This window comes from Bubalus kerabau, chromosome 19 (genome assembly GCF_029407905.1).
Source record: "Bubalus kerabau isolate K-KA32 ecotype Philippines breed swamp buffalo chromosome 19, PCC_UOA_SB_1v2, whole genome shotgun sequence".
In the NCBI taxonomy this organism is placed as follows: domain Eukaryota; kingdom Metazoa; phylum Chordata; class Mammalia; order Artiodactyla; family Bovidae; genus Bubalus; species Bubalus kerabau.
In genome coordinates, this window is record NC_073642.1 from 7628655 (window position 1) to 7653392 (window position 24738).

A 24738-nucleotide genomic window follows, 5' to 3' on the forward strand; every position below is an offset into this window, starting at 1 on the left:
ATTACATGAAACAAGTCATTAAAATACTTTGGTACAAATATATTTCCTCAGCCCCAGGTTTCAAGTGAATCTTATAATAATACTCATAACCATCTTATCTTTGAATAAGCAAAAAAAAAAAAAAAAAAGTCAACCTAGTCTGAAATACATTAAGACTAACACCACTTGTTTCCAGCCTTACTACTTGGACCTGCTCAGAGAAATTTGAAACACAAGATGTTCCTTAAGGGGTCTCTCTGACTGAGGGACCAAGATGATGGGGGATATAAGAAGATGCCTGAGACCAACCTATTCATTCATTCTCACAAGAAAACAAGGGCATTTCTACTAAGTTCAGGGCATCTCCTTAACTGAAGCTTATTTAGCACTCAGCTCTAAAGCCTTATTTTCATCAAGTAGTTCTTCTTTACAGCTCTACCTAGTGCTGTTCTACTTCTTTAGCTGCCACTCAGGTCTTCATTAAGTATTTGTGATTATTATAAATTTAATCATCTAATTCCTACTTTTTAACTTTCCTTAAGAATTAGAAAAATAGAGGAAAACAACAGAATGGGAAAGACTAGAGAGCTCTTCAAGAAAATCAGAGATCAAGGGAACATTTCATGCAAAGATTGGCTCGATAAAGGACAGAAATGGTATGGACCTAACAGAAGCAGAAGATATTAAGAAGAGGTGGCAAAAATACACAGAAGAACTGTACACAAAAGATCTTCATGACCCAGATAACCATGACGGTGTGATCACTCACCTAGAGCCAGACATCCTGGAATGTGAAGTCAAGTGGGCCTTAGGAAGCATCACTATGAACAAAGCTAGCAGCGGTGATGGAATTCCAGTTGAGCTATTTCAAATATTAAAAGATGATGCTGTTAAAGTCCGACACTCAATATGCCAGCAAATTTGGAAAACTCAGCAGTGGCCACAGGACTGCAAAAGGTCAGTTTTCATTTCAATCCCAAAGAAAGGCAATGCCAAAGAATGTTCAAACTACTGCACAATTGCACTCCTCTCACATGCTACCAAAGTAATGCTCAAAATTCTCCAAGTAGACTTCAACAGTACATTAACTGTGAACTTCCAGATGTTTAACCTGGATTTAGAAAGGGCAGAGGAACCAGAGATCAAATTGACAACATCCGCTGGGTAAACGAAAAAGCAAGAGAGTTCCAGAAAAACATTTCCTTCTGCTTTGCTGACTATGCAAAAGCCTTTGCCTGTGTGGATCGTGACAAACTGTGGGAAATTCTTTAAGAGATGGGAATACCACATCACCTTACCTGCCTCCTGAGAAATCTGTACGCAGATCAAGAAGCAACAGTTAGAACTCGACATGGAATAACAGACTGGTTCCAAATCAGGAAAGGAGTACAACAAGGCTATATATTGTCACACTGCTTCTTTAACTTATATGCCAAGTATATCATGCGAAATGCCAGGCTGGATGAAGCACAAGCTGAAGTCAAGATTTCTGGGAGAAATATCAATAACCTCAGATACACATATGACAGCACCCTTATGGTAGAAAGTGAAGAAGAATTAGAGAGCCTCTTGATGAAAGTGAAAGAGGAGAGTGAAAAAGCTGGCTTAAAACTCAACATTCAGAAAACTAAGATCATGGCATCTGGTCCCATCACTTCATGGTAAACAGATGAGGAAACAATGGAAACAGTGAGAGACTCCAAAACACTGCAGATGGTTATTGCAGCCATGAAATTAAGACCCTTTCTCCTTGGAAGAAAAGCTATGACCAACCTAGACAGCATATTAAAAAGCAGAGACGTTATTTTGCCTACAAAAGTCCATCTAGTCAAAGCTTTTGGTTTTTCCATTAGTCATGTATGGATGGATGTGAGAGTTGGACCATTAAGAAAGCTGAGCACTGAAGAATTGACACTTTTGAACTGTGGGGTTGGAGAAGACCCTTGAGAGTCCCTTGGACTGAAAGGAGATCAATCCTAAAGGAAATCAGTCCTGAATATTCATTGGAAGGACAGATGCTGAAGTTGAAACTCCAATACTTTGGCCACCTGATGCGAATAACTGATTCATTGGAGAAGACCCTGATGCTGGGAAAGACTGAAGGCAGGAAGAGAAGGGGACGACAGAGGATAAGATGGTTGGATGGCATCAATGACTTGATGGACATGAGTTTGAGCAAGCTCTGGGAGTTGGTAATGGACAGGGAACCTTGGCATGCTGCAGTCCATGGGGTCACAGAGTCGGACACAGCTGACTGACTGAACTGAACTGCTAAGCAAGTCAACTGGATATAAAATGTTCATCAAATAATAATTTTATGCAAAAGCAGGAAGGTCTAATAGAAACCAACAGAATGGAAGACTGACATTAATAAGTACAGATTAAAAATATTTCTCTTAAAAACAAACATGTGTGTTCTTAACTTCAGTCTGAAACTCCAATACTTTGGTACCTGATGCAAAGAGCTGACTCATTGGAAAGATCCTGATGCTAGGAAAAACTGAGGGCAATAGGAGAAGAGGGCAACAGATGATGAGATGGTTGGATGGCATCATTGACTCAATGGACATGACTTTGGGCAAACTCTGGTAGATAGTGAAAGACAAGGAAGGGTGGTCTGCTGCAGTTCATGGGGTTGCAAAGAGTTGGACAGGACTCAGCGACTCTTGGAGAAGGAAATGGCAACCCACTCCAGTGCTCTTGCCTGGAAAATCCCATGGATGGAGGAGCCTGGTTGGCTGCAGTCCATGGGGTCGCTAAAAGTCAGACACGACTGAGCGACTTCACTCTCACTTTTCACTTTCCTGCATTGGAGAAGGAAATGGCAACCCACTCCAGTGTTCTTGGCTGGAGAATCCCATGGACAGAGAAGCCTGGTAGGCTGCAGTCCATGGGGTTGCACGGAGTCAGACACAACTAAAGCAACTTAGCAGCAGCGACTCAACAAGAACAACAAAGTTCAAAAACTAGAAAAAAGGAGGGAAAACATACATTCCCACTATTCTAACTATTATAATCATTTTAGGTTTCTTCTCCTTTCCATGTATATATTTTTGGCATAGTTTTAAATCACAACTAAAAAGGAATTAAGTTGAAAATTTTAATTTACTTAATTTTCATATGTTGAATATGTTTATATTTTCTTGTTATTCCCTACTAGAAATAAAGTTGCAAGGAACCTTTGCATAATCTGATTGATTTCTTTAGGATAGATTCTTAGAAATGTAATAACTTACACATTTCTTACACATCTTAGAGGAAAACAGGTGTTTTTATGACTACTGAAATATCTTGTCAATAACTTTCCAAAATGACTGTTACTAATTTGCAATACTACAAACACATAACAGATCATCAGCTTTACCCACCTTCATTCGCTTTTCATGTCACAATAAAAAGTGGCAATAGTTGGCAATTACTAGGTGGGGATTTTTTGTTTCATTTTTATTTGAATTTATTATCAACAATGAACATCCTTTTCAATTTTAAAAATACTAGTTGGGTTTCTTTTCTGCATTGCACATTTAAGTACATTAAATGTTTATCCATTTATCAAATATTAGATGTGGCTTGTACTTTATCTTCTTCTCTTACATTTTTATTGGACTTTAGTTGCTTTACAATGTGTTAGTTTCTACTGTAGAGCAAAATGAATCAGCTATACATATAATTTCCTCCTTTTAAATTTCCTTCTCCTTCAGGTCACCATGGTACATTAAGTACAGTTCCTGTACTGTATGTTCTCATTAGTGTTCCATTTTATACACAGTATTAACAGCATATATGCATTAATCCCAAGTCAAACCTCTTCTCCCTTGGCATCCACATATTTGTTCTCTATGCCTGTGTCTCTGTTTCCTATTTCCTTTTTCTCTTAAGAATGAAAAAGATCTATTCTCTCACATAAGATGGCTTGGGAAAGTGGCTGCAGGCTCAGTGCCTTCAGAGCTCCACATGGAGGACCCACAGTCTTTACAGCTTTCCACTTTGCCGACCTTGGCTGTTGTTGGCTTGTCTTTATTCTGACTCATTTCATGACTTTAAGATTAAGCTGCCTATCAGCTGCCACATGCAGACAGTAACGCCCAGACTCAAAAGGCTGCCAAATCTTTGTTGAGTGTGAATGTGTGAACTTTTTTTCTCTCTAAATTTCAGAATTAATAGTATAACTATTATACAATACAATTAATAGTATAACAACTATATAATTGTATAGTATACTACTATACAATTACATTCTCTTATAGTTTTAAGTATCTCAACATATGTGATTATAATTATTTTTTAACAGCAAAGTGTATTTCTAAAACTTTTAATACATATACAGAATATTTTATGAAACAAAAACTTAGAGGAGCAAGGATTTACCATATGAACCATGAAACCATTAGCAGACCAAGAACGAGAACATTGCTAGAACCCCAAAGAATACTGCTAGTTTGACTACTGCTACAGTTCCTTCATATTCACTGAAGTATAGCATTACTTTGTGTAAAGATACTATCATATACTCATCTACTCTATTGTGGACAGAAATCTGGATTCTTTCTAGATGCTGGCTGTAATGAATAATGACATGCACATTCTTTTACATATCTCTTGGTGCTCATGATGCAAATATGCACTTCTCTAGTATGTAAGGACGAGTGAAAATGCTGGGTCACGGAATAAACATATTTGCAACTTAGTAGATAATGTCAAAATAATCACACCAATTAGCACTACCATCATCAGTGTATAAGAGTTTGGGCTTTTCCATACTCTTGTTAACACTTGGTATTATCTAGTTTGCTTTAGCTGCTTTGGTAGGTACCCAGTGCTATCCTGTGGTTTTAATTTTGCATTTCCTTGATTACTGAATCAAAAGCTTCTTTTCACATGTTTATTAGACACTTGGATAGTTTTTTTTTTGAAATGTCTGTTTTCATGCGCATTTTTAAAAACTAAATTTTCCTTTTCTTTATAATTTGTATGTATTCTTCATAAAAAGTCCTGTTTTATATGTACACCACATATATTCTCTGATTCTATATTGCCTTTTCATTCTCTTTATGGTATCTTGATGAACAAAGGTTCCAAATTTTAACACAGGCAAGCTGATCAATCTTTTCTTTACGGTTAGCCTTTCTCTGGTTTCTTATTTAGCAAGTCTCTCCTTATCCTGAGTTTTGTTGTTCAGTCACTAAGCGATATCCCACTCTTAGTGACCCCATGGACTGTAGCACACCAGGCTTTCCTGTCCTTCACTATCTCCTCGACCTCGAGTTTGCTCAAACTCATGTCCAATGAGTCCGTGATGCCATCCAACCATCTCATTCCTCTGCCACCCGCTTCTCCTCTTGCCCTCAATCTTTTCCTGCATCAGGGTCTTTTTCAATGAATTGGCTCTTCGCCATCAGGTGGCCAAAGTATTGGAGCTTCAGCATCCGTCCTTTCAATGAATATTCAGAGTTTATTCAACACTTAAAAAGTTCAAGGATGCTTCTGTTTTCAATAGGACATGGGCCTGAAGCCTTCCAGCTTTTAGAAACAGACAGAAGACTCCAAAAAAGTTAAAATAAGATTAAGGCAAATGGGGGGTTCACCTGAAAATGTATTATGCATTTGAAAATGACAGGATCAGTAAAACTGATGGCAGTTTAAAGATAAAGTGAAACTACCTGGAACTGGTCTATCATAAGTCTCTAAATGTGGACGAATACAATAAGTTATCGCATATTTTAAGTATAAAACATTTGGTTAAAACAAGTAGAATGTACAATCTCTGCTTACAGTATAGAATAAATATTCTTTTCAATGTTTACATTCTTTTTGTATAAAAACAAAAAATGTCATTTTGTGTGCAAAGAACTAAATGTGACCACATGCTGAGCCACACACACACAAGTATACAAATTTCAGAGAATTTAATCATATGGAGTTAAGTACTCTGGTAACAAAACAGTTCAGCTAGAAAACAATACCCGAAGATAACTACAAAACACCATGCATTTGGAATTAGGAAACTGACTTCTAAATAACTATAGATCAAAAAAGAAGTTATAATGGAAATTAGAAAATAGAAATTAGAATATGTTTTGAATTGAACATTGATACAAATATAACATTTCAATAACTTCTGCTCTTATCTTTATAACTTACTTCTAATTTTCTTTAACTTGTTTATTCCTACAGAGATACAGGCTTATTTAGCTCAGGGTTTTCCAGCCTTCTGTTTTAAAAGACAGATTTCTCTTAAAGCACAACTTTACCTGCATCCCACATGGGTTTTATAAGCCTTCTGGAATCTGTGGCTTGATGTGTTTGTCAGGTTTGGAAAACTCTCAGTGATTATCTGTTCAAATACTGCTTCTGGCCAATTTTCTCTCTTTTTGCCTACTGAGACTCCAATTTTAACTATGTTACAACTTCTTGCTGTACCTTGTAGGTCTTAATCTTCTTTTGAATTATCCATCCTTTAATCTCAAAAATTCTGAATACTGTTCCTGTATTATCTTTTAATTCACCAATTCTCCCTTTTGCTTTGACTAAATCTCTTACAAAACCCACTTAAAAAGTTTTAAACACTATTACATTTTTTAGTTATAAATGTTCATTTTTAAAGATGCCAGTTCTCTGGACAAAATTCTTAAATCTTTTTATTTCTTTGACACAATAAACATTGCTATGTTAAAGTCAAAGTTTGTGCCTAATAATCCCAAACCCTGGAGTTTCTAAGAAGTTGGTTCTATTGTCCATTTTTAATGCAGGTTTTCATTTATCTTGTATTGCTCCTAAATATGCTTTTAGTTAGTAATTTGCTTGTATGTCAAGCAGAAATAATAAGGTCTGGGAGGGTGTTTTATTCTTTTTATTATTATTCTACAAGTACCCAAAATGACAAAATGATCTCAGTTCGTTTCCAAGGCAAATCACTCAGTATCACAGTAATCCAAGTCTATGCCCCAATCACTAATGTCGAAGATGAAGTTGAACAATTCTATAAAGACCCACAAGACCTCCTAGAATTAACAAACACAACAAAAATGTCTTTTTCATCATAGGGGACCTCGATACCTGGAGTAACAGGCAAATTTGGCCTTGGAGTACAAAATGAAGCCGAGCAAAAGCTAACAGAGTTTTGCCGAGAGAACACACTGGTCATAGCAAACACACTCTTCCAAAACACAAGAGATGACTCTACACATGGACATTACCAGACGGTCAATATAAAAATCAGACTGATTATATTCTTTACAGAAGATGGAGAAGCTCTAGACAGTCAGCAAAAACAAAACCTAGAGCTGACTCTGGCTCAGATCATCAGCTCCTTATTGGAAAATTCAGGTTCAAGCTGAAGAAAGTAGGAAAAACAACTAGCCCACTCAGGTATGACTTAAATCAAATCCATTATACAGTGGAGGTGATGAACAGATGCAAGGGACTAGATCTGGTACACAGAGTGCCTGAACTATTGACAGACGTTTGTAACACTGTACAGGAGGTCATGACCAAAACCATCCCCAAGAAAAAGAAATACAAGATGGCAAAGTGGTTGTCTGGGAGCTAAGAAAAGAAAAGAAAGAAAAGAAGAGCAGCAAAAGACAATGGAGAAAGGGAAAGATATACCCAACTGAATGCAGAGTTACAGAGAATAGCAAGAAGAGATAAGAAAGCCTTCTTAAGTGAACAATACAAAGAAATAAAGGAAAACAGTAGAATTGAAAAGACTAGATCTCTTTTAAGAAAATCAGAGATTCCAAGGAATATTTCATGCAAGATAGGCACAATAAAGGACAAAAACGACAAGGACCTAACAGAAGGGATTAACAAGAGGTGGCAAAAATACACAGAATAATGATACAAAAAAGCTCTTAATGACTAAGGTAACCACAATGGCATGATCATTCACCTAGAGCCGGACATCCTGGAGTGTGAAGTCAAGTGGGCCTTAAGAAGCATTACTACAAACAAAGCTGGTGGAGGTGACGGAATTCCAGCTGAGTTATTTCAAATCCTAAAAGATGATGCTGTTAAAATGCTGCACTCAGTATGCCAGCAAATGTGGAAAACTCAGCAGTTCCACAGGACTGGAAAACGTCAGCTTTCATTCCAATTCCAAAGAAAGGCAAAGAATGTTCAAATTACCATATAATTGCACTTATTTCAAATGCCAGCAAGATTATGCTCAAAATTCAAGCTAGGCTTCAACAGTACATGAACAGAGAACTTCCAGATGTGTAAGCTGAGTTTAGAAAAGGCAGAGGAACCAGAGATCAAATTGCTAACATCCTCTGGATCATAGAAAAAGCAAGGAAACTCTAAACAAAAAAATCTACTTCTGCTTCATTGACTACATAAAAGACTTTGACTGTGTAGATGACAACAGTGATATTCCTGAAGAGATGGGAATACCAGACCACCTGACCTGCCTCTTGAGCAATCTGTATGCAGGTCAAGAAGCAACAGTTAGAACTGGACATGGAACAACAGACTGGTTCCAAATAGGAAAAGAAGTATGTCAAGGCTGTATCGGAGAAGGCAATGGCAAGCCACTCCAGTACTCTTGCCTAGAAAATCCCATGGATGGAGGAGCCTAGTACGCTGCAGTCCATGGGGTTGCTACGAGTTGGACACGACTGAGCGACTTCCCTTTCACTTTTCACTTTCATGCCTTGGAGAAGGAAATGGCAACCCACTCCAGTGTTCTCGTCTGGAGAATCCCAGGGACAGGGCAGCCTGGTGGGCTGCCGTCTATGGAGTCGCAACAGAGTTGGACATAACTGAAGCGACTTAGCAGCAGCAGCAGCAAGGCTGTATATTGGCACCCTGCTTCTTTAACTTATATGCAGAGTACATCATGAGAAACGCTGGGCTGGATGAAGCACAAGTTGGAAGCAAGATTGCTGGGAGAAATATCAATAACCTCAGATATGCAGATGATACCACCCTTATGGCAGAAAGTGAAGAACTAAAGAGCCTCTTGATGAAAGTGAAAGAGGAGAGTGAAAAAGTTGGCTTAAAGCTCAACATTCAGAAAACTAAGGTCATGGCATCTGGTCCCATCACTTCATGACAAACGGATGGGGAAACAGTGGAAACAGTGGCTGACTTTGTTTTGGGGGGCTCCAATATCACTGCAGATGGTGACTGCAGCCATGAAATTAAAAGACGCTTGCTCCTTGGAAGAAAAGCTATAACCCACCTACACAGCATATTAAAATCCAGAGACATTACTTTGCCAACAAAGGTCCGTCTAATCAAAGCTATGGTTTTTCCAGGTAGTCATGTATAGAAGTCAGACCTAGACTATAAAGAAAGCTGAACGCTGGAGAATTGATGCTTTTGGATTGTGGTGTTGGAGAAGACTCTTGAGAGTCCCCTGGACTGCAAGGAAATCCAGCCAGTCCATCCTAAAGGAAATCAGTCCTGAATATTCATTGCAAGGACTGATGCTGAAGCTGAGACTCTAATACTTTGACTACCTGATTCGAAAAAGTGACTCGTAGGAAAAGACCCTGATGCTTGGAAAGACTGAAGGCAGGAGGAGGAGATGACACAGGATGAGACAGTTGGATGGCATCACTGACTGGATGGACAAGAGTTTTAGTAGGCTCTGGGAGCTGGTGATGGACAGGGAAGCCTGGCGTGCTGCAGTCCATGGGGCTGCAAAGAGTTGGACACGACTGAATGACTGAACTGAACTGAATCCTACAAGATGATTTTTCATTAGGAAAAAAAAAGGGGGAGGGTTCTATTGTAGTATCACTTTGAATAACCACAGTTTAAAGCATTAGTAAAAATGCTAAACAGGTTAGCATTGTAAAGGCTCTGAGACGTCCTACAGTAAAGAAACCTGTTTAGTTTTACTTGGTACAAGGTTTGCCACTCAAATAGGTAAGTAATTCTTTTAATGTAGTTTCAAGAAACATACTTTGAAAAATGTAGATGAGAAATCATTTCCACAATTTTTAATATATTTTCTTCTTAATTTCTCTGGGAATTTAAAATGTTTAATCTTTACATTAAAAAAGATTTCAGGGATAAAACTGAGTTTAAACTACTACTACTACTAAGTCGCTGCAGTCGTGTCCAACTCTGTGCGACCCCCTAGACGGCAGCCCACCAGGCTCCCCCGTCCCTGGGATTCTCCAGGCAAGAACACTGGAGTGGGTTGCCATTTCCTTCTCCAATGCATGAAAGTGAAAAGTGAAAGTGAAGTTGCCCAGTCGTGCCCGACTCTTCACGACCCCATGGACTGCAGCCTACCAGGCCCCTCCGTCCATGGGATTTGCCAGGCAAGAGCACTGGAGTGGGTTGCCATTGCCTTCTCCGAGTTTAAACTATTTTTCCAAACTACTAAACCAAAACGGCATCATTGCTGAAATAGGCTAAAATATATTTTCTGACTCTTCTTCACAAAAATCAACAATACTTCTACAATACCTATGAAAGACCATTTATTGGGGTGGGGGGTGATTTACAGCAAGAAACATGTAAGCTATAAGTACTGCACAAAAATAGTAACTTCCATTTGGTATCTGAATTAAGTGATGCAATGTGTCTATTTAGTTGAATATGAATTCTAAGGTGGTACATGTTAAAAAGCAGTTACAACAAAAACATCATTTAGGATATAAAGCAAACAGGTAGAAAAAGTAGAAAAACACCTAGCACAGGTAAAATAGGTATATAATGTATGAACCAGCGAGGAATCAAGACATTCAATCTTGATGTGTCATAAGACTGAGGTTATACTGTATTATTGTGTAGTAACAAATAGACTTTCAAGTAACTCACTAAGCAGTTAAAATATCTTAATACTTAAATTTTAAATTAAAAAAAATTCATGTTCACTAATCATGATCATTAACATGATTAATTAACACTATTAGCACTAAACATATCAAAACAGTTGCCTATGACTGGGGACTGGGGTAGGGGAGGAGAAAGAGAACAGGAGTGGAATAGAAGTAAGTGAATAGCATACTGAGAGATGGGGTGCCATTGCCTTCTCCAATAAAAAGAGTATATGGGCATGTAAGCAACTAAAATAGAGTTGAAAAGAAATAAACTATAAATATTAGGAAATACAGTTACAAGGATAGCAGTCCTAATGTATAATTGGTAAGACCTTTATGAATTTCTCCACATTTAATTATCTGTTAAAAAAGATCATACAACAGGTCCTATCTGAGTCCATTAAAACAGAGATTAATACAGAGGCAGAAACAATTAGGCATTTATTCCTACTTTAGGTCACTATATGTTTTTTAACTCTCATTAAATACTGTTTTTCTTTCTTTCTCATCATTTTAAATTAAGTTATTCAATCATCAAAATTTTCTTAAGGCAGATAAGTAGAAGTTGCTCAGTCATGTCCGACTCTTTGCAACCCCATGGACTGTACAATCCATGGAATTCTCCAGGCCAGAATACTGGAGTGGGTAGCCTTTCTGTTCTCCAGGGGATCTTCCCGACCCAGGGATGGAACCTGGGTCTCCCACATTGCAGGCACATTCTTTACCAGCTGAGTCACAAGGGAAGCAGCTCCTCACATTTTTGGTATAAGTGGGTTGAACATATGTAATAGGGAATTTTTCTATAAGTGATCTGTTTTCAGATGTCTCTTTGATCACACAATATCTAAAAACAGAAGGGAATTCCTTCCCTTGCTTTCAGATAAAAATGAAGGTAACCGGGATTATCATACATGAAGAGACCAACACAACTAAATCTGATGGTAACCCAAAATAATAGTTATTTCCTGTGACTCTATGACATATATGCCATGTTTCTGTAATGTTAAGATCATAATCTATCTTTACCAGGATTTCAGGGCTGGGCAGAAATCCTGGTAAAGATATTTATGAAATTTTTAAACTGCGAATCATCTTGGGAGGGGTTCCAAAGCAAAAGAGCCAAACTGGCAGCAACCACGACAAAACGTCAATGCTCCACATGTGACCATCAAAACTGATCCTTTGGAGACAGACCCACTATTAGGGGTCTATCTATTAGGCCCACTATTTCTTCCTATGGCAATCTCCCTGAAAACATTTCACATAATTGTAAAATACAGCAGTCTGCTAACAGTCTGACTTTGGTAGGGACAGATGACACAGAAAGCTTCTCTTTAAGAAACTGTCTTAATGTAAAAATTGTATTAAGGCAATTTAGTCTTTAGAAAAGAACAATGTCTGCTATGAAGGAGGCATTCAATAAATATTTATTGAATGAATAAGTGAATGTAAGGCCAAGGTATAAGGAATAACACAGGGGTATCAAAAACTCTTAAGTATTAGTGAAACCAATAACTAAACAAATCATAAAGTGACATGGTCTACTCTAGTCATTTATCCCCATATTTTCCTCTCTACTTGGTAGAAACCCTTGTTTGAGGGACAGTATTCCTTTTCTCTCAGATAAGACAGATGCCAACAAAGTGAGGCAGTAGGCATTCACTCACCCACTGGGCTGCTTCCAGCTCCATTTGGCACTGTGAGGTCTGAAGTGCTCAACATCCCACCTAACAACATTACAGAGAGAGGAGAGAGGGCAAGGAGTGAATGTGAATTGATTCTCCTTATCTGAATGAGAATGAATTGACCAGAGGTAACCCTCACTTCATTCCTAAAAAACACGAAAGTAAAAACTAGCCCAGTCTGAACTAGGCATTATGATGTAGTCAAACATATAGGCACTCATCTATCAAGCTCTGGACTTGTCTGCCGTCTTGTGACTCAATACCAAATAAGTACATGTTGACAAGAATTAGGGGCAGTGCTAATGGAGTGCTATAAAATCTAGGAATAATGGGACAGGAGATAATTGCATTATACACAGAGATGCAGTAAATGCACCTCAAATTTCTGAGTTAATGAACAAATCAGGCGGAGGGGGATGCAGAGAATGCTCTAAGTGACTCTACCTCTCCATTTATTTTTTAACACAACTGGCTCACAATCAATTTTTAATCTTTATGATATCCTAAATAAATTTTCTGCCTGTCTAGGTACAGCATCCCCATGATATGGAAAGCTTGTTTTCCAAAATAGGCAGGTTCTCTATTTGTTCCACAATACCTGTACAATGCTAGAGTCACAGACTTTCCAAAAAAAATACTTTAAAATGGGGGCAATTATATAGTAGTGACTCTTGCTCATCAAAGCAAGAACATTAAGAGTAGCAGAATAAGAAACTGTTCATATTAGCAATTAATTTTTTCATTCTTTTAGTTAAAGAATCAGAAGAATAAGTATCAGTACATACCTGCACTGCCAGTACTGGGTGGTCTCTGAGGAGCTCCAGGGGATACGTTTCTATGTAATGTGGCTTGAGGTGGAGAGAGCATGCTTGTATCTGCTAACGCTGAGCTGGCTGCCAAAGACGGGGACACAAGTGAACTCCCTGGGTTAGTGTAAGACAAAGCACTGGGGCTGGTCACAGGGACCGTGACAGACATTGAGAAATTCTGAGGTGGCAAACCGGGCTGTAAATAAAGAACAAGGAAGAGAAAACTGTTAGTTTCATTTTCATCTAATTAAATTTAATAACTTATGCACTTTAATTTAGTAAGGTAACACTAGTTACTAAAAGCAGAAGACGGAGGTAAGTTCTTAAAATAAATTTGCAGGTTTAAGTTACTTTCTTTACAATTATATGAGAATATTTACCATGAACATTTTCAATTTCAATTTTTATACAGTAATACATATATGCTAGTATAATATGTACATTATATATTTCAAATATTCATAGAGATGAACATGAAAGGCCAGAACCTGATATTAAAGATGTGCTGTCCAACTTAAAACATTATAAATACATCATTGTTACCAAGAAAGCATAAATTAGCACTTATATACATGCAAATCAGTTTAGTAACATGACACTTCAGTTGGGAGATTCCAAATATAACAAAAGAGAGAAAGGATGTACACATATTATAAACTTCATACATCAAATGTGCCCTGGTCTGCTTTAATGCACTAAACTTCTTAATGCACAAAACTAAAAAAAAAAAAAAAAAAAAAAAAAAAAAGGCCAAATTTTTATACGTATATAAAACACAATGTAACGAGTGTAATAAAAATGCCCAAAAAAAAAAATTAAGCAAAATTAACTACTGACAAGTTATCTTTAAATGTATAAAGATTAAATTACAAAGTTATGTTATTTTTTTTCCCTCCAAAATATACCATGGTTCCTTAAAAACAGTATTTTCTATTTTCCTCTTTCATTTCCTCCATAGGCCACTTATACTTGTTAACCATGATAAATATAACAATCCTCTTTATAATTTGAGAGAAAACAAAAAACTTTCCTCTCCGTACATTTTAAAACAGTGATTTCCCAATTAAGGTAATACTGCTAATTCAAAGTTGAAAGAGTATAAATAATTAAGTACTTTATTCAATAGTTTATTTCAAGGAGAAAATTATAACTCATTAAAAGATATAAAACAATAGATATATGATAAAAATTTTTTAAAGGTAAAGCAATTTTATTTATACAAAGTTTTTGCAGCTTAATGTTATCTGCAAGGTCACCAACATTCATATGAGGTCAAAAGGAATTTTGCTTTATTTTTTCTGTTGTTATGTTTATTAAGAAGGGTATTACCATATTTTCTTAAATTCCATATTTCCTTAAATACCAATACTTCCTTAAATCTGTTGTCCATGGGCGGCTTCTTATAGCATCAGACTATTTTGAAGAAATAATCCATAATACATACTTTAGGGCATAGTTTTAAGAGAATTAACTCTGGTAGTGAAATAAATAGCAGTGGCACCAATTTATTCATGAAGACTACAACACATTTATAGTGTTAGAAAAATTAGATCAAGAATAACTGTCCTAAGCAACTCTTGCCAATGGAGCTTCAGTGAGAACTCTTTGAACTATCAAAAGAGCACTTTTTTACCATTAGATGTGTGAGCATGGAAAATTTTTAAAGTAACTATTTGTTTTGCAACCAGTTTAAGAACACTGTTTCCTTAAGTTAAAATCAAGTCAAGGCGCTCTTCCTTAACACTGACAGGGCAAGAAAAGAATAGGAATTTGGAGGTACTGTCGCCAAGTTGTTTTGGGACACTTACAAAGAGTCAAAAAGTAAGCTACTATTATAGCAACTATATAAAATAATTAAAAATAATTTTGAAGCACCAAATTATATAATAAAATCTAGCCATTTTATATTTTATAGTCTCAAAATCTAAAGTCCATATAATATTTTAAAAGTCATAAGAGGGAGAGGGAAGTCTCAAATGCATCCTTATATTTAAAATCATGGGAATTTAAAGCTGGAAGGGACCTTAAAAAATTATGTGAGCCAATTCATTCACTTTACAGATGAGGAAATTAGAATCTAGGATGTTTAGATGCCCTATTCAAAAGTAAGGAGATAGTAGTAGAGCCCAGATTAGGATGTTTTCTCTTCACTTCTACATTTAAGACACTGAAGATGTACTACTGTTAAGATTTCTGCAATTTTATCTTGAGGTTCTATAAATTCAAAACAAATTATTACTCCCCCCTCCCTCCTCCTACTTACTGCTGTCATCACCCACTGTGAAACAAACAACAAGAGGTGTGGTCAGTCTCTTCATGCACAAGATAAAAGCACAAACCATACTTTAGTACTCACTGCGATTTTATGATTCCGCATCATATTATCAAATTCCTCATTAATTTTTTTATATTTTTCTTCTGTATGTGGAGTTAGCACATAGGAAGTATCAGGGTCTGGGCTGTCGCACCCTCTGTGTTCCTTCTTGTTCAGAGCCTAAATAATGAAGTTAACAAAAAGGATCAACAAATAAAAAGTAGAGGTAAAGTAAAAGTACTTACAGGGCCTCGTTTGAAAATAAAATCACTATCTTCATTTAGTTTGCTGAATCTGTCCTCCGAGAGTGGACTGTGCTCAAAGTAATCGTCAGCATCAGGGCTCTCACAACCATTAAGGCCTTTTTTTCTTAAAGTCTGAAATACAATTGGAAAATTCACACACAAATGATACTAACTTGCCATGAGTCTTTTTTTGTAAAAATTAAGTAAGAGAGCACAGACTGAATGAACTGAGTAATACAAGAGCCACTGAAATGGTTTTAAATGATCACAAGTGTACTGTAATTCTTCAAATAAGGTAATCCTTATACATAAGCAAAATTATGTTCCCATTGTACATTAAGAGAAAAGGAGTATTTCTATATTTGGATTCTTCCTTTCCAAACTTCCTAGAGAATATGAAATTACTCACTGCTCTGATAGTTACAATCTAAATCTGATTACAGCCTGATCAACTTGTCTAACAGGATCAATGAGTATGAGACCCCAAAATATATCAAGATGATACTTTGAGAAATTATTGCAGCATTTTTATGAAATGAACATTTCAGCAACTTCATCTACTGACATTCCTTTTTGCCTGAGAGTTTATCCCATTCACCAGAAATAATACACACGCTATCCCAGTAATTTCATCCCTAATTTGTTCTTAAATGCTATGATTTTCCTGCCAATGCAGGAGATGTAAGAGATGTGGGTTCGATCCCTGGGTTAGGAAGACTCCCCTGGATGAGGAAATAGCAACACACTCCAGTATTCTTAGGGCTTCCCTTATAGCTCCGTTGGTAAAGAATCTGCCTGCAATGCAGGAGACCTGGATTCAATCCCTGGGTTGGGAAGATCCCCTGGAGAAGGGAAAGGCTACCCACTTCAGTACTCTGGCCTGGAGAATTCCATGGACTATACATATACAGTCCATGGGGTTGCAGAGTCAAAGAGGACTGAGCGACTTTCACTTTCACGTATTCTTCCCTGGACGATCCATGGACAGAGGAACCTGGAGTTCTATAGTCCATGTGGTCACAAAGAGTTGGACACGACTGAAGCAACTTAGCATGCACGCACACGGATTTTCCTACATAACTCTGAAGTATAAAAATTCAAATACTTATTTATGTATGACAGCAATGACTCTTTCCTACACAGAATGTACATATTACTGACTTCACAAATCTTTAAATTTTGTGATTAAAAACTAATTCAGCAAGATTTTTCCCACCCTTTGCCAGCACTTTCTATAGAGCTCCTTCATGGATTAATTTAATCCACTGAATTGACTTTCTGGAGAATTTTCTTGACTGTCCTGGACAATACTGATTATTTTTGTTTTCTTACTTTAGGATAAAAATATAGTGAAGTTTTTTTTTTTCATATTGCATTTTTCTAATTAAAATCACCATAAAATGACTTGTTTAGTTAAAAGAGTAGGGCTTAATATTCTATACAGTATTAATTTACTTCCAGAATGTTTAAATTAAAAAAAAAATCCTCATGGGTCTTATTATAGAGTAGAATTTTTTTTAAAGTAGATTTTTAAGCTCAACAACTTGGATAGTTTTTAGATTTGCTGATTTTCAAGCCAACCAGAGAAATTTTCAGATGTTAAAATTTTCCAAGTAGGCATACCAACTTAGCCTAAGAAATGTTTGAACAATAGACTAACACTAGATGAATGCATTTGTACTGCAAATGATTATGTTAACTTAAGGTATATTTTAAATTAATTCATAATAATGGATCTTGGTATCCTTTCAAACATGATTTATAATAACTATGACTGCTATTTTAATTCTTCTTTTTTTGAAAGTAGTAAAATACAAACACACAATACATTAAGATATGAGAATTTTTTAAAAATTTATCTGGTCTATTTTAAAATTTCACTTTATTCAATTTGATGCTTATAGAATCAGAAGTAATCATTGGGACATCTATGTTAGCTGCTCAAATTTCTTGGCATGCACTGGGAATCCCGCCCATAATGCCTCAAACTTCCACCACAATACATCATTAAACATGAGCAGACAGCATCAGTTCAGTTCAGTCACTCAGTCGTGTCCGACTCTTTGCGACCCCATGAATCGCAGCACACCAGGCCTCCCTGTCCATCACGAACTCCTGGATTCACTCAGACTCACATCCATCAAGTCAGTGATGCCATCCAGCCATCTCATCCTCTGTCGTCCCCTTCTCCTCCTGCCCTCAATCCCTCCCAGCATCAGAGTCTTTTCCAATGAGTCAACTCTTCGCATGAGGTGGCCAAAGGACTGGAGTTTCAGCTTTAGCATCAGTCCTTCCAAAGAACACCCAGGACTGATCTCCTTTAGAATGGACTGGTTGGATCTCCTTGCAGTCCAAGGGACTCTCAAGAGTTTTCTCCAACACCACAATTCAAAAGCATCAATTCTTTGGTGCTCAGCTTTCTTCACAGTCCAACTCTCACATCCATACATGACCACTAGAAAAACCATAGCTTTGACTAGACGGACCTTTGTTGGCAAAGTAATGTCTCTGCTTTTCAATATGCTATCTAGGTTGGCCATAACTTTCCTTCAAAGGAGTATGCGTCTTTTAATTTCATGGCTGCAATCACCATCTGCAGTGATTTTGGAGCCCAGAAAAATAAAGTCTGACACTGTTCCTACTGTTTCCCCATCTATGTGCCATGAAGTGATGGGACCAGATGCCATGATCTTCGTTTTCTGAATGTTGAGCTTTAAGCCAACTTTTTCACTCTCCACTTTCACTTTCATCAGGAGGCTTTTGAGTTCCTCTTTACTTTCTGCCATAAGGGTGGTGTCATCTGCATATCTGAGGTTGTTGGTATTTCTCCCAGCAATCTTGATTCCAGCTTGTGCTTCTTCCAGCCCAGTGTTTCTCATGATGTACTCTGCATAGAAGTTAAAGAAGCAGGGTGACAATATACAGCCTTGATGTATTCCTTTTCCTATTTGGAACCAGTCTGTTGTTCCATGTCTAGTTCTAACTGTTGCTTCCTGATCTGCATACAGGTTTCTCAAAAGGCAGGTCAGGTGGTCTGGTATTCCCATCTCTTTGAGAATTTTCCACAGTTTATTGTGATCCATATAGTCAAAGGCTTTGGCATAGTCAATGAAGCAGAAATAGATGTTTTTCTGGAACTCTCTTGCTTTTTCGATGATCCAGCAGATATTGGCAATTTGATCTCTGGTTCCTCTGCCTTTTCTAAAACCAGCTTGAACATCTGCAAGTTCACGGTTCACATATTGCTGAAGCCTGGCTTGGAGAATTTTGAGCATTGCTTTACTAGAGTGTGAGGCAGCATACACCACACCTATTTCTCCAAAACTGGCCTCAAGGTTCTAAGTTATATATGTGGGTCTAAGTAATCACTGAACTTTTATGTATACTTAGTCATAAAAAGTCCTATTGTTTATAACTAAAAGGTGAAGATAAGTTCTGCCCCATTCATGTTAGCAAGTTCTGCCTGCCAAAGCTCCGCAACTTGCTATCAGCAATGAAGATGTTAACACTCAGAATACTGGAACACAATCAACTCTTATAACCAACACAGCTATAGAAACAGAACAAATACAGTAGATGCCTATATACAGATTTTATCACGAAGTTGATTTATTCTACCCTGAAATCTCCAGATATTTTCCCCTCATATTCCTATACCTTAAGGCTAGGTAATTCACAGTCTTGCTCTTCTACTAACAACAATCACCCAAGTGTGTCTCTCTGAACATATTCAAATTACAGAAGAAAAAGAATATGGTCTGTTTAATAATCACACACTTTTATCCTAGAAAAGTAGGGTTAACCCTACTTGTACTAATGAGGAAGAAAAGCGTTCTGGTATCTCCAGTTCTGCAAGCCTTCACTTTAGATGGGGTTCCTGTCATGGTGAGAGAATTCAAGAGGCTGTATCAGCTCTACAGATAAGCTCATGTACCTCTGCTGGATATCCAACTTGGGTTTTATCACTAGAACATGAAGAGTTGTTTTGAGGATCCAACTACCATAAAAAGACTTTTTCTGTCTTCTTTATCAATACCCCACAGCATAATATTAAAAGTTTCTCCTGTGTCACTGGTACTAACAAGTGGAATGCTGGTACCTATTAACAACGCCAGGCGAGGCATGTAAGAAACAGGCTAGCTTCAGCTTTCTTAAATGCTGCAAGCTGGCCGCAATAAAAACACTTGGAAAACACAACCTGAAAGGTCACCATTAAGGGGGGAGTCTGCTTTTAAGTGTGAACATTCAAGAATATTAGCACTGTGTACTCTCTATAGTTATTACTGATGATAATAATGTTCCACATTCTTAAGTAAGCAAGATTTTAAAAGTGTTGTATTCTTGTACATGTGATTGACAGTTTTTGAGGCCATTATGGCAAAACTTAAGGGGAAGACTCTATTGTGCCAGAATAATTTGATATTTCAGGGGCATACATCACTTAAGTTAATGTATCCTATTTGCTTTTCTTAAATGACTGTATTCTGAAATATAGATTATGAATTGCTAAAGGGATCAATGGGTGATGAAAAATTAAATTATTAATCAATTTAAGCTGTCTTGATACAATCTGTTCTGTGTCTTTGTATCAGTGTTCCAAATATATCTAAAGGGTCTAACTAGAAACATTATTTACATGAAATTGTAAAATTAGTGTACCTACAAATTTTATCAGTCCATTTCTACATAAGACAGACATTTTATTTTTGGAGTGTCAGTTAAACACCTTTAAAAAAACAAACTTTCTACTTGTCACAACAAAGTTAAATTCTATTATGATTTTAATAGCTTTTCTTTTTGTGATGTTGGGGAATTTTACATAGATTTAAAATAATACCCTTAGATAACATTTACCTTCAATACTCGTTACATAAAGACAGACTGTAAAAATTTCTTAAATGGATGAAAAATAACTGCTAAGTGTCCTTAATTTAAAGCAATGCATTCATTAGGACACATCCTTCCAGTTATCTGATTCATTGCAGTTTGTGCCAGTCTTCAAGCTCTTTTACAACTCTGCAGAAACAAGTTTATTTGTAGAAAGTTGAAAGTAATACAAATAATTACTGTTTATAGACATACAAATAGATTCTGTCTGCAGGAGGTCTCAACTGACCTCTTTTCTCACTGAGGAAGAGGTCAGTTTTGCATCTATGAAGAAAATTCATTTTGCCTTCTTGATAAGTGAGAGTGTTATTCACTCAGTCACATTCAACTCTGCGACCCCATGGACTCTGGCGGAGGAGCCCGCCAGACTCCTCTCTCCCCTGGCATTCTCCAGGCAAGAATACTGGAGTGGGCAGCCATTCCCTTCTCCAGGGGATCTCCCCAGCCCAGGGACTGAATCTGGGTCCCCTGCATTGCAGGCAGATTCTTCACTGTCTGAACCACCTGAAAAGCTTCTAGATGGGCTTATGCACTAGTCTTTGGCTTTACCTTTGGATTTACCTTTAACCAGTTGCAACATTTTTTGTGCTCCCTCAGAAATTAGTAAGTTAAACTCTTGACATGTTCATTATATAGCTGAGAGTCATGATTTTACCTTTTGCTGGAGAAAAAAAAAAAAAAAACCTGTTTAACAGTTAACCCTTGACTCATGATTCACAGCAGATCCAAATGCAGGGGAAAGAGTCTGCTCTTTTTAGAACTTAGTACTGGACTGAGTATTGATTTTTAAAACAAAAAACCATGTGCTGTTAAAATTTTTGAAAATATTTGATTATCTAATTAATGACCTGTATTAATTATGGTATCAACAACTAAGATAATTATGATCAGAGAAGGATTATCAGATTTCAGTTCTCTTATTCAAGAAATGAAGAATAATCCTTAATTTTTGTGACAATTCATAAATGAAATTATTATTCATACTACAGTATTAAGAGCATAATCATCTAAAAGATGATTATGCAAACCACAGACTCTCTCGAAACAGGGTTCCTTCTCCATCTGAAGCTTACGAGGGCCAAAGTAAAATTTAAGCTATTGGGGAAAGAGTAGGTAAGTGTTTTGCCTATAAGCACTTCCAGGGAGAAGGAATCCCTATAACGTATCTAAACTTTCCAAACAGGATATGCCCAAATTAAACTTACAAGAGGATGTTTTCTTCTCAGTTTTGGTATTAATTAAATCAGTTTTGTGAAATGAAGAGTAACTTGAAGCTCACTTTATAGTTGGGTGAGAGTAATGATTTTGTACCTTCTTCCAAATCTATTCTGAAACTTTGAAGAACTATACACCCAAGTGGTGAATGCACATTTTCATTTGGATATTTGGCTAATATCACTATTTCAATTTAATCAAGATGGAATTTATTATCTTTTATCAAGTATCAATACATCTCCTCTTTGGACTTAGCTATTTCTAGTCAACACAGCAAGCAATCTTGCTGTTCACTTTGCTCTCTCCCCACATTAACGTGGAATTCCAAATTTTGTAGATATATTATTCCATTTCTACTGCCACCATACTCATGCAGGCCTATGCTGCTTTATACCTGGACTCTTATTATACCTTCCTTCACTTCTCTTCCTTCTAATTTGTCCCATAAATTGTTACAGATTCAGTTCTCTTCCATATCACTTTGTATTTGTCACCCTTGTTTTAAATATTTGTTGGCTCTCGGTGATCTAAAAGCAGTACTCTCTCAACTTTTTAGATTATCCCACCCCACCTGTAAACATATTTCATGCACAGCCCCCAATATATGCATACATTGAAAAAATTATAAGCATGAATGACTGTCAATTTTCTAAAATAGTAACAAACATATCTCGGGATAAAATATAATTTCTATTATTTTCTCCCTGAACCCCAGTAGTTTTATACATCTTACATCCCTCCTGAAATAACAAATGTGGAGTACAAAATCAAAATTCCTTAGCCTAACTGTGAGTTACCTAAAAGCCTTTTTTTCCTTTCCCATTTTTATGCTCCCTGAAACTTCTGACCCAGCCAGAGTAGTCAAAATTATTGTCCTCCTTACAGTCATAAAAATCCCTCACTGATGTCACCCCACTTGCTTGAAACCCTATCTTCTCTCTTATCTGTATGACTATCTTATAGCTCACTGTGGCCTAGTTTGAACTGCATTTTTCCATGAAACCTTCTTTCTCCACTGCTTCATATACTGAAATTATAAGAGCACTTACTCTTTAGAACATTCATGTAACATATGCAACATTGTATTTACTTATCTTCTGCATATTTTCTGTATTCTTCAACTAATGTATAAACTTTCAAAGACTAAAGTCTAGACTGCTTTACATTTTCAGAGTCTAGACAAACAAGGTGTCACACACACATGAAATATGTATTTATTAATACCTGCACAATAAAAAAAACTACATAGCAAAGGAGAGACCAGGATGATGTGATGTTACTTCAGATGTTTTCTAAAACATAAAGTTATGAATTTGCTATATTTAAGCAATAATATAAGGCAATTCATAGACATTAATTTGTACTAGGTTGATCCACAGAAATTATTGACAGCTGACTGCATTTGAATCACAAAAATACAATTTTATAACTATAATTTCATATTCAAGTTCAACTAATAACAATCTAGACTCTGAAAGCTTTTGGGATACTCTCCAGTGGGCTTTTGGATACGAAAGATTAGAACTGGTAGTGCAAGAAGACCTCTCATTTTAAGTGTACATTTAGCTATAATCAACTAACAGCCAAAAGTTCTTATTTTGGATCTTATGTTGAACAAAGAATGCTGAAGAATAAACCAAGAGGTCTAAAAATCAAAAGTCATACTTTTCTTAAATAAGAGAAACTCCATGTCATCTATAGAGAATCAACCCTGTTAAAAAAATTATGTTAGCACTGAGACAAAGGTCCATAGTTCACTAAATCTTTTATACTACTGAGAAAGCATCAGCAAGACAGTATCATAATTTAAGTTTCTTTAAAATTTGGGAATTATGTTCTGGTTACAAAAATGGCTAATTGTATAAGAACCTAGAACATCAATTAGTTTCACATGAAGACCATCAGTTGTGCCTTCAGGAGAGTCGTCTTGCACACTAGCCATGGTGGCAGAGATGAGGAACTATGGAAACTTTGAGACAGAGCTCCTCTTCAGGCCTTAAGGAAGCCAGGTACTCCTTTCAGACTTGGGTGCCATCTGCCTACATTTTTCCAATAAATTCTTCTTTAGTTAGAGTCACTTCAAATGAATTCCTATTCTTTATAATCAAAGAACCTTGATGAAAAAAAACTGTCACAATTCTTTGAGTCATTAGTTAATAGTCTCCTTACCTAAGTCATCTAAGTCTCCTAAGCAAGTATGCTAATGCCTCCACAACTGAGACTAGAAAAGATCCCAAGCTTGGAAAAGCTTACTCAAATAATGGTATATACACCAACAAAGATCTTTAAAGTCACATGTTCTATTGTTCTACTTATAAAGTATTCACAACCTTGATCTTTCAAGTTCAAAGAAACACTTTTAGAATTCTGGGTATATAAAACACTGTTTGGCTGGCCCTGAACATTTGCTTGTCACTTTCTGGTTTACATTACTAAATCTGTTGGTGAAACTGAAGACAGCAAGAATAAGGGAAGAGTAAAAAGGAGATAGAAACCAGGAAAAAGAAACCTGAGGAGGCAAGAACAATGCGGTTTTAGACTTTTTTCTGGTTATCTCAGGTTCTTTTTTAAACACAATAAAGAGAAACATATTTCAAAAAGGATTATAAATTAGGCAGAGGCAGCTAACTTTAAATAGATTTCCTTTTGCTTGTATTCTTTCATCAGCAAAAATAACATTTAAACTTTCAGATATAATAAAAATAACTTTTATTCTCCATGGAAATCATATATACAATGCAGATATATATAAAATATATATGCCCTAATACATATATACAGACTGTAACCTTTGGTGTTTGTTCACAGAATGAAGAAATCTAG

At 36.5% G+C, this 24738-nt stretch overlaps 1 protein-coding gene across 15 annotated transcripts in view; it reads right to left on the reverse strand.

Moving 5' to 3' along the window:
- Window positions 1-24738, reverse strand: part of MEF2A (myocyte enhancer factor 2A) — a 169113-nt gene that overhangs the window by 27758 nt on the left and 116617 nt on the right. For 11 of the 15 annotated variants that reach the window (XM_055555864.1, XM_055555866.1, XM_055555865.1 and 8 more), the window contains 3 exons: window positions 15611-15748; window positions 13231-13450; window positions 12428-12487 (listed from right to left, as the gene is read on the reverse strand). In XM_055555864.1, the coding sequence (XP_055411839.1) occupies window positions 12428-12487; window positions 13231-13450; window positions 15611-15748 (418 nt within the window). Of the gene's footprint in view, window positions 1-12427; window positions 12488-13230; window positions 13451-15610; window positions 15749-15813; window positions 15946-24738 lie in introns of all 15 variants that reach the window. The other 4 variants (XM_055555861.1, XM_055555859.1, XM_055555867.1 and 1 more) reach the window with 3 other exon arrangements.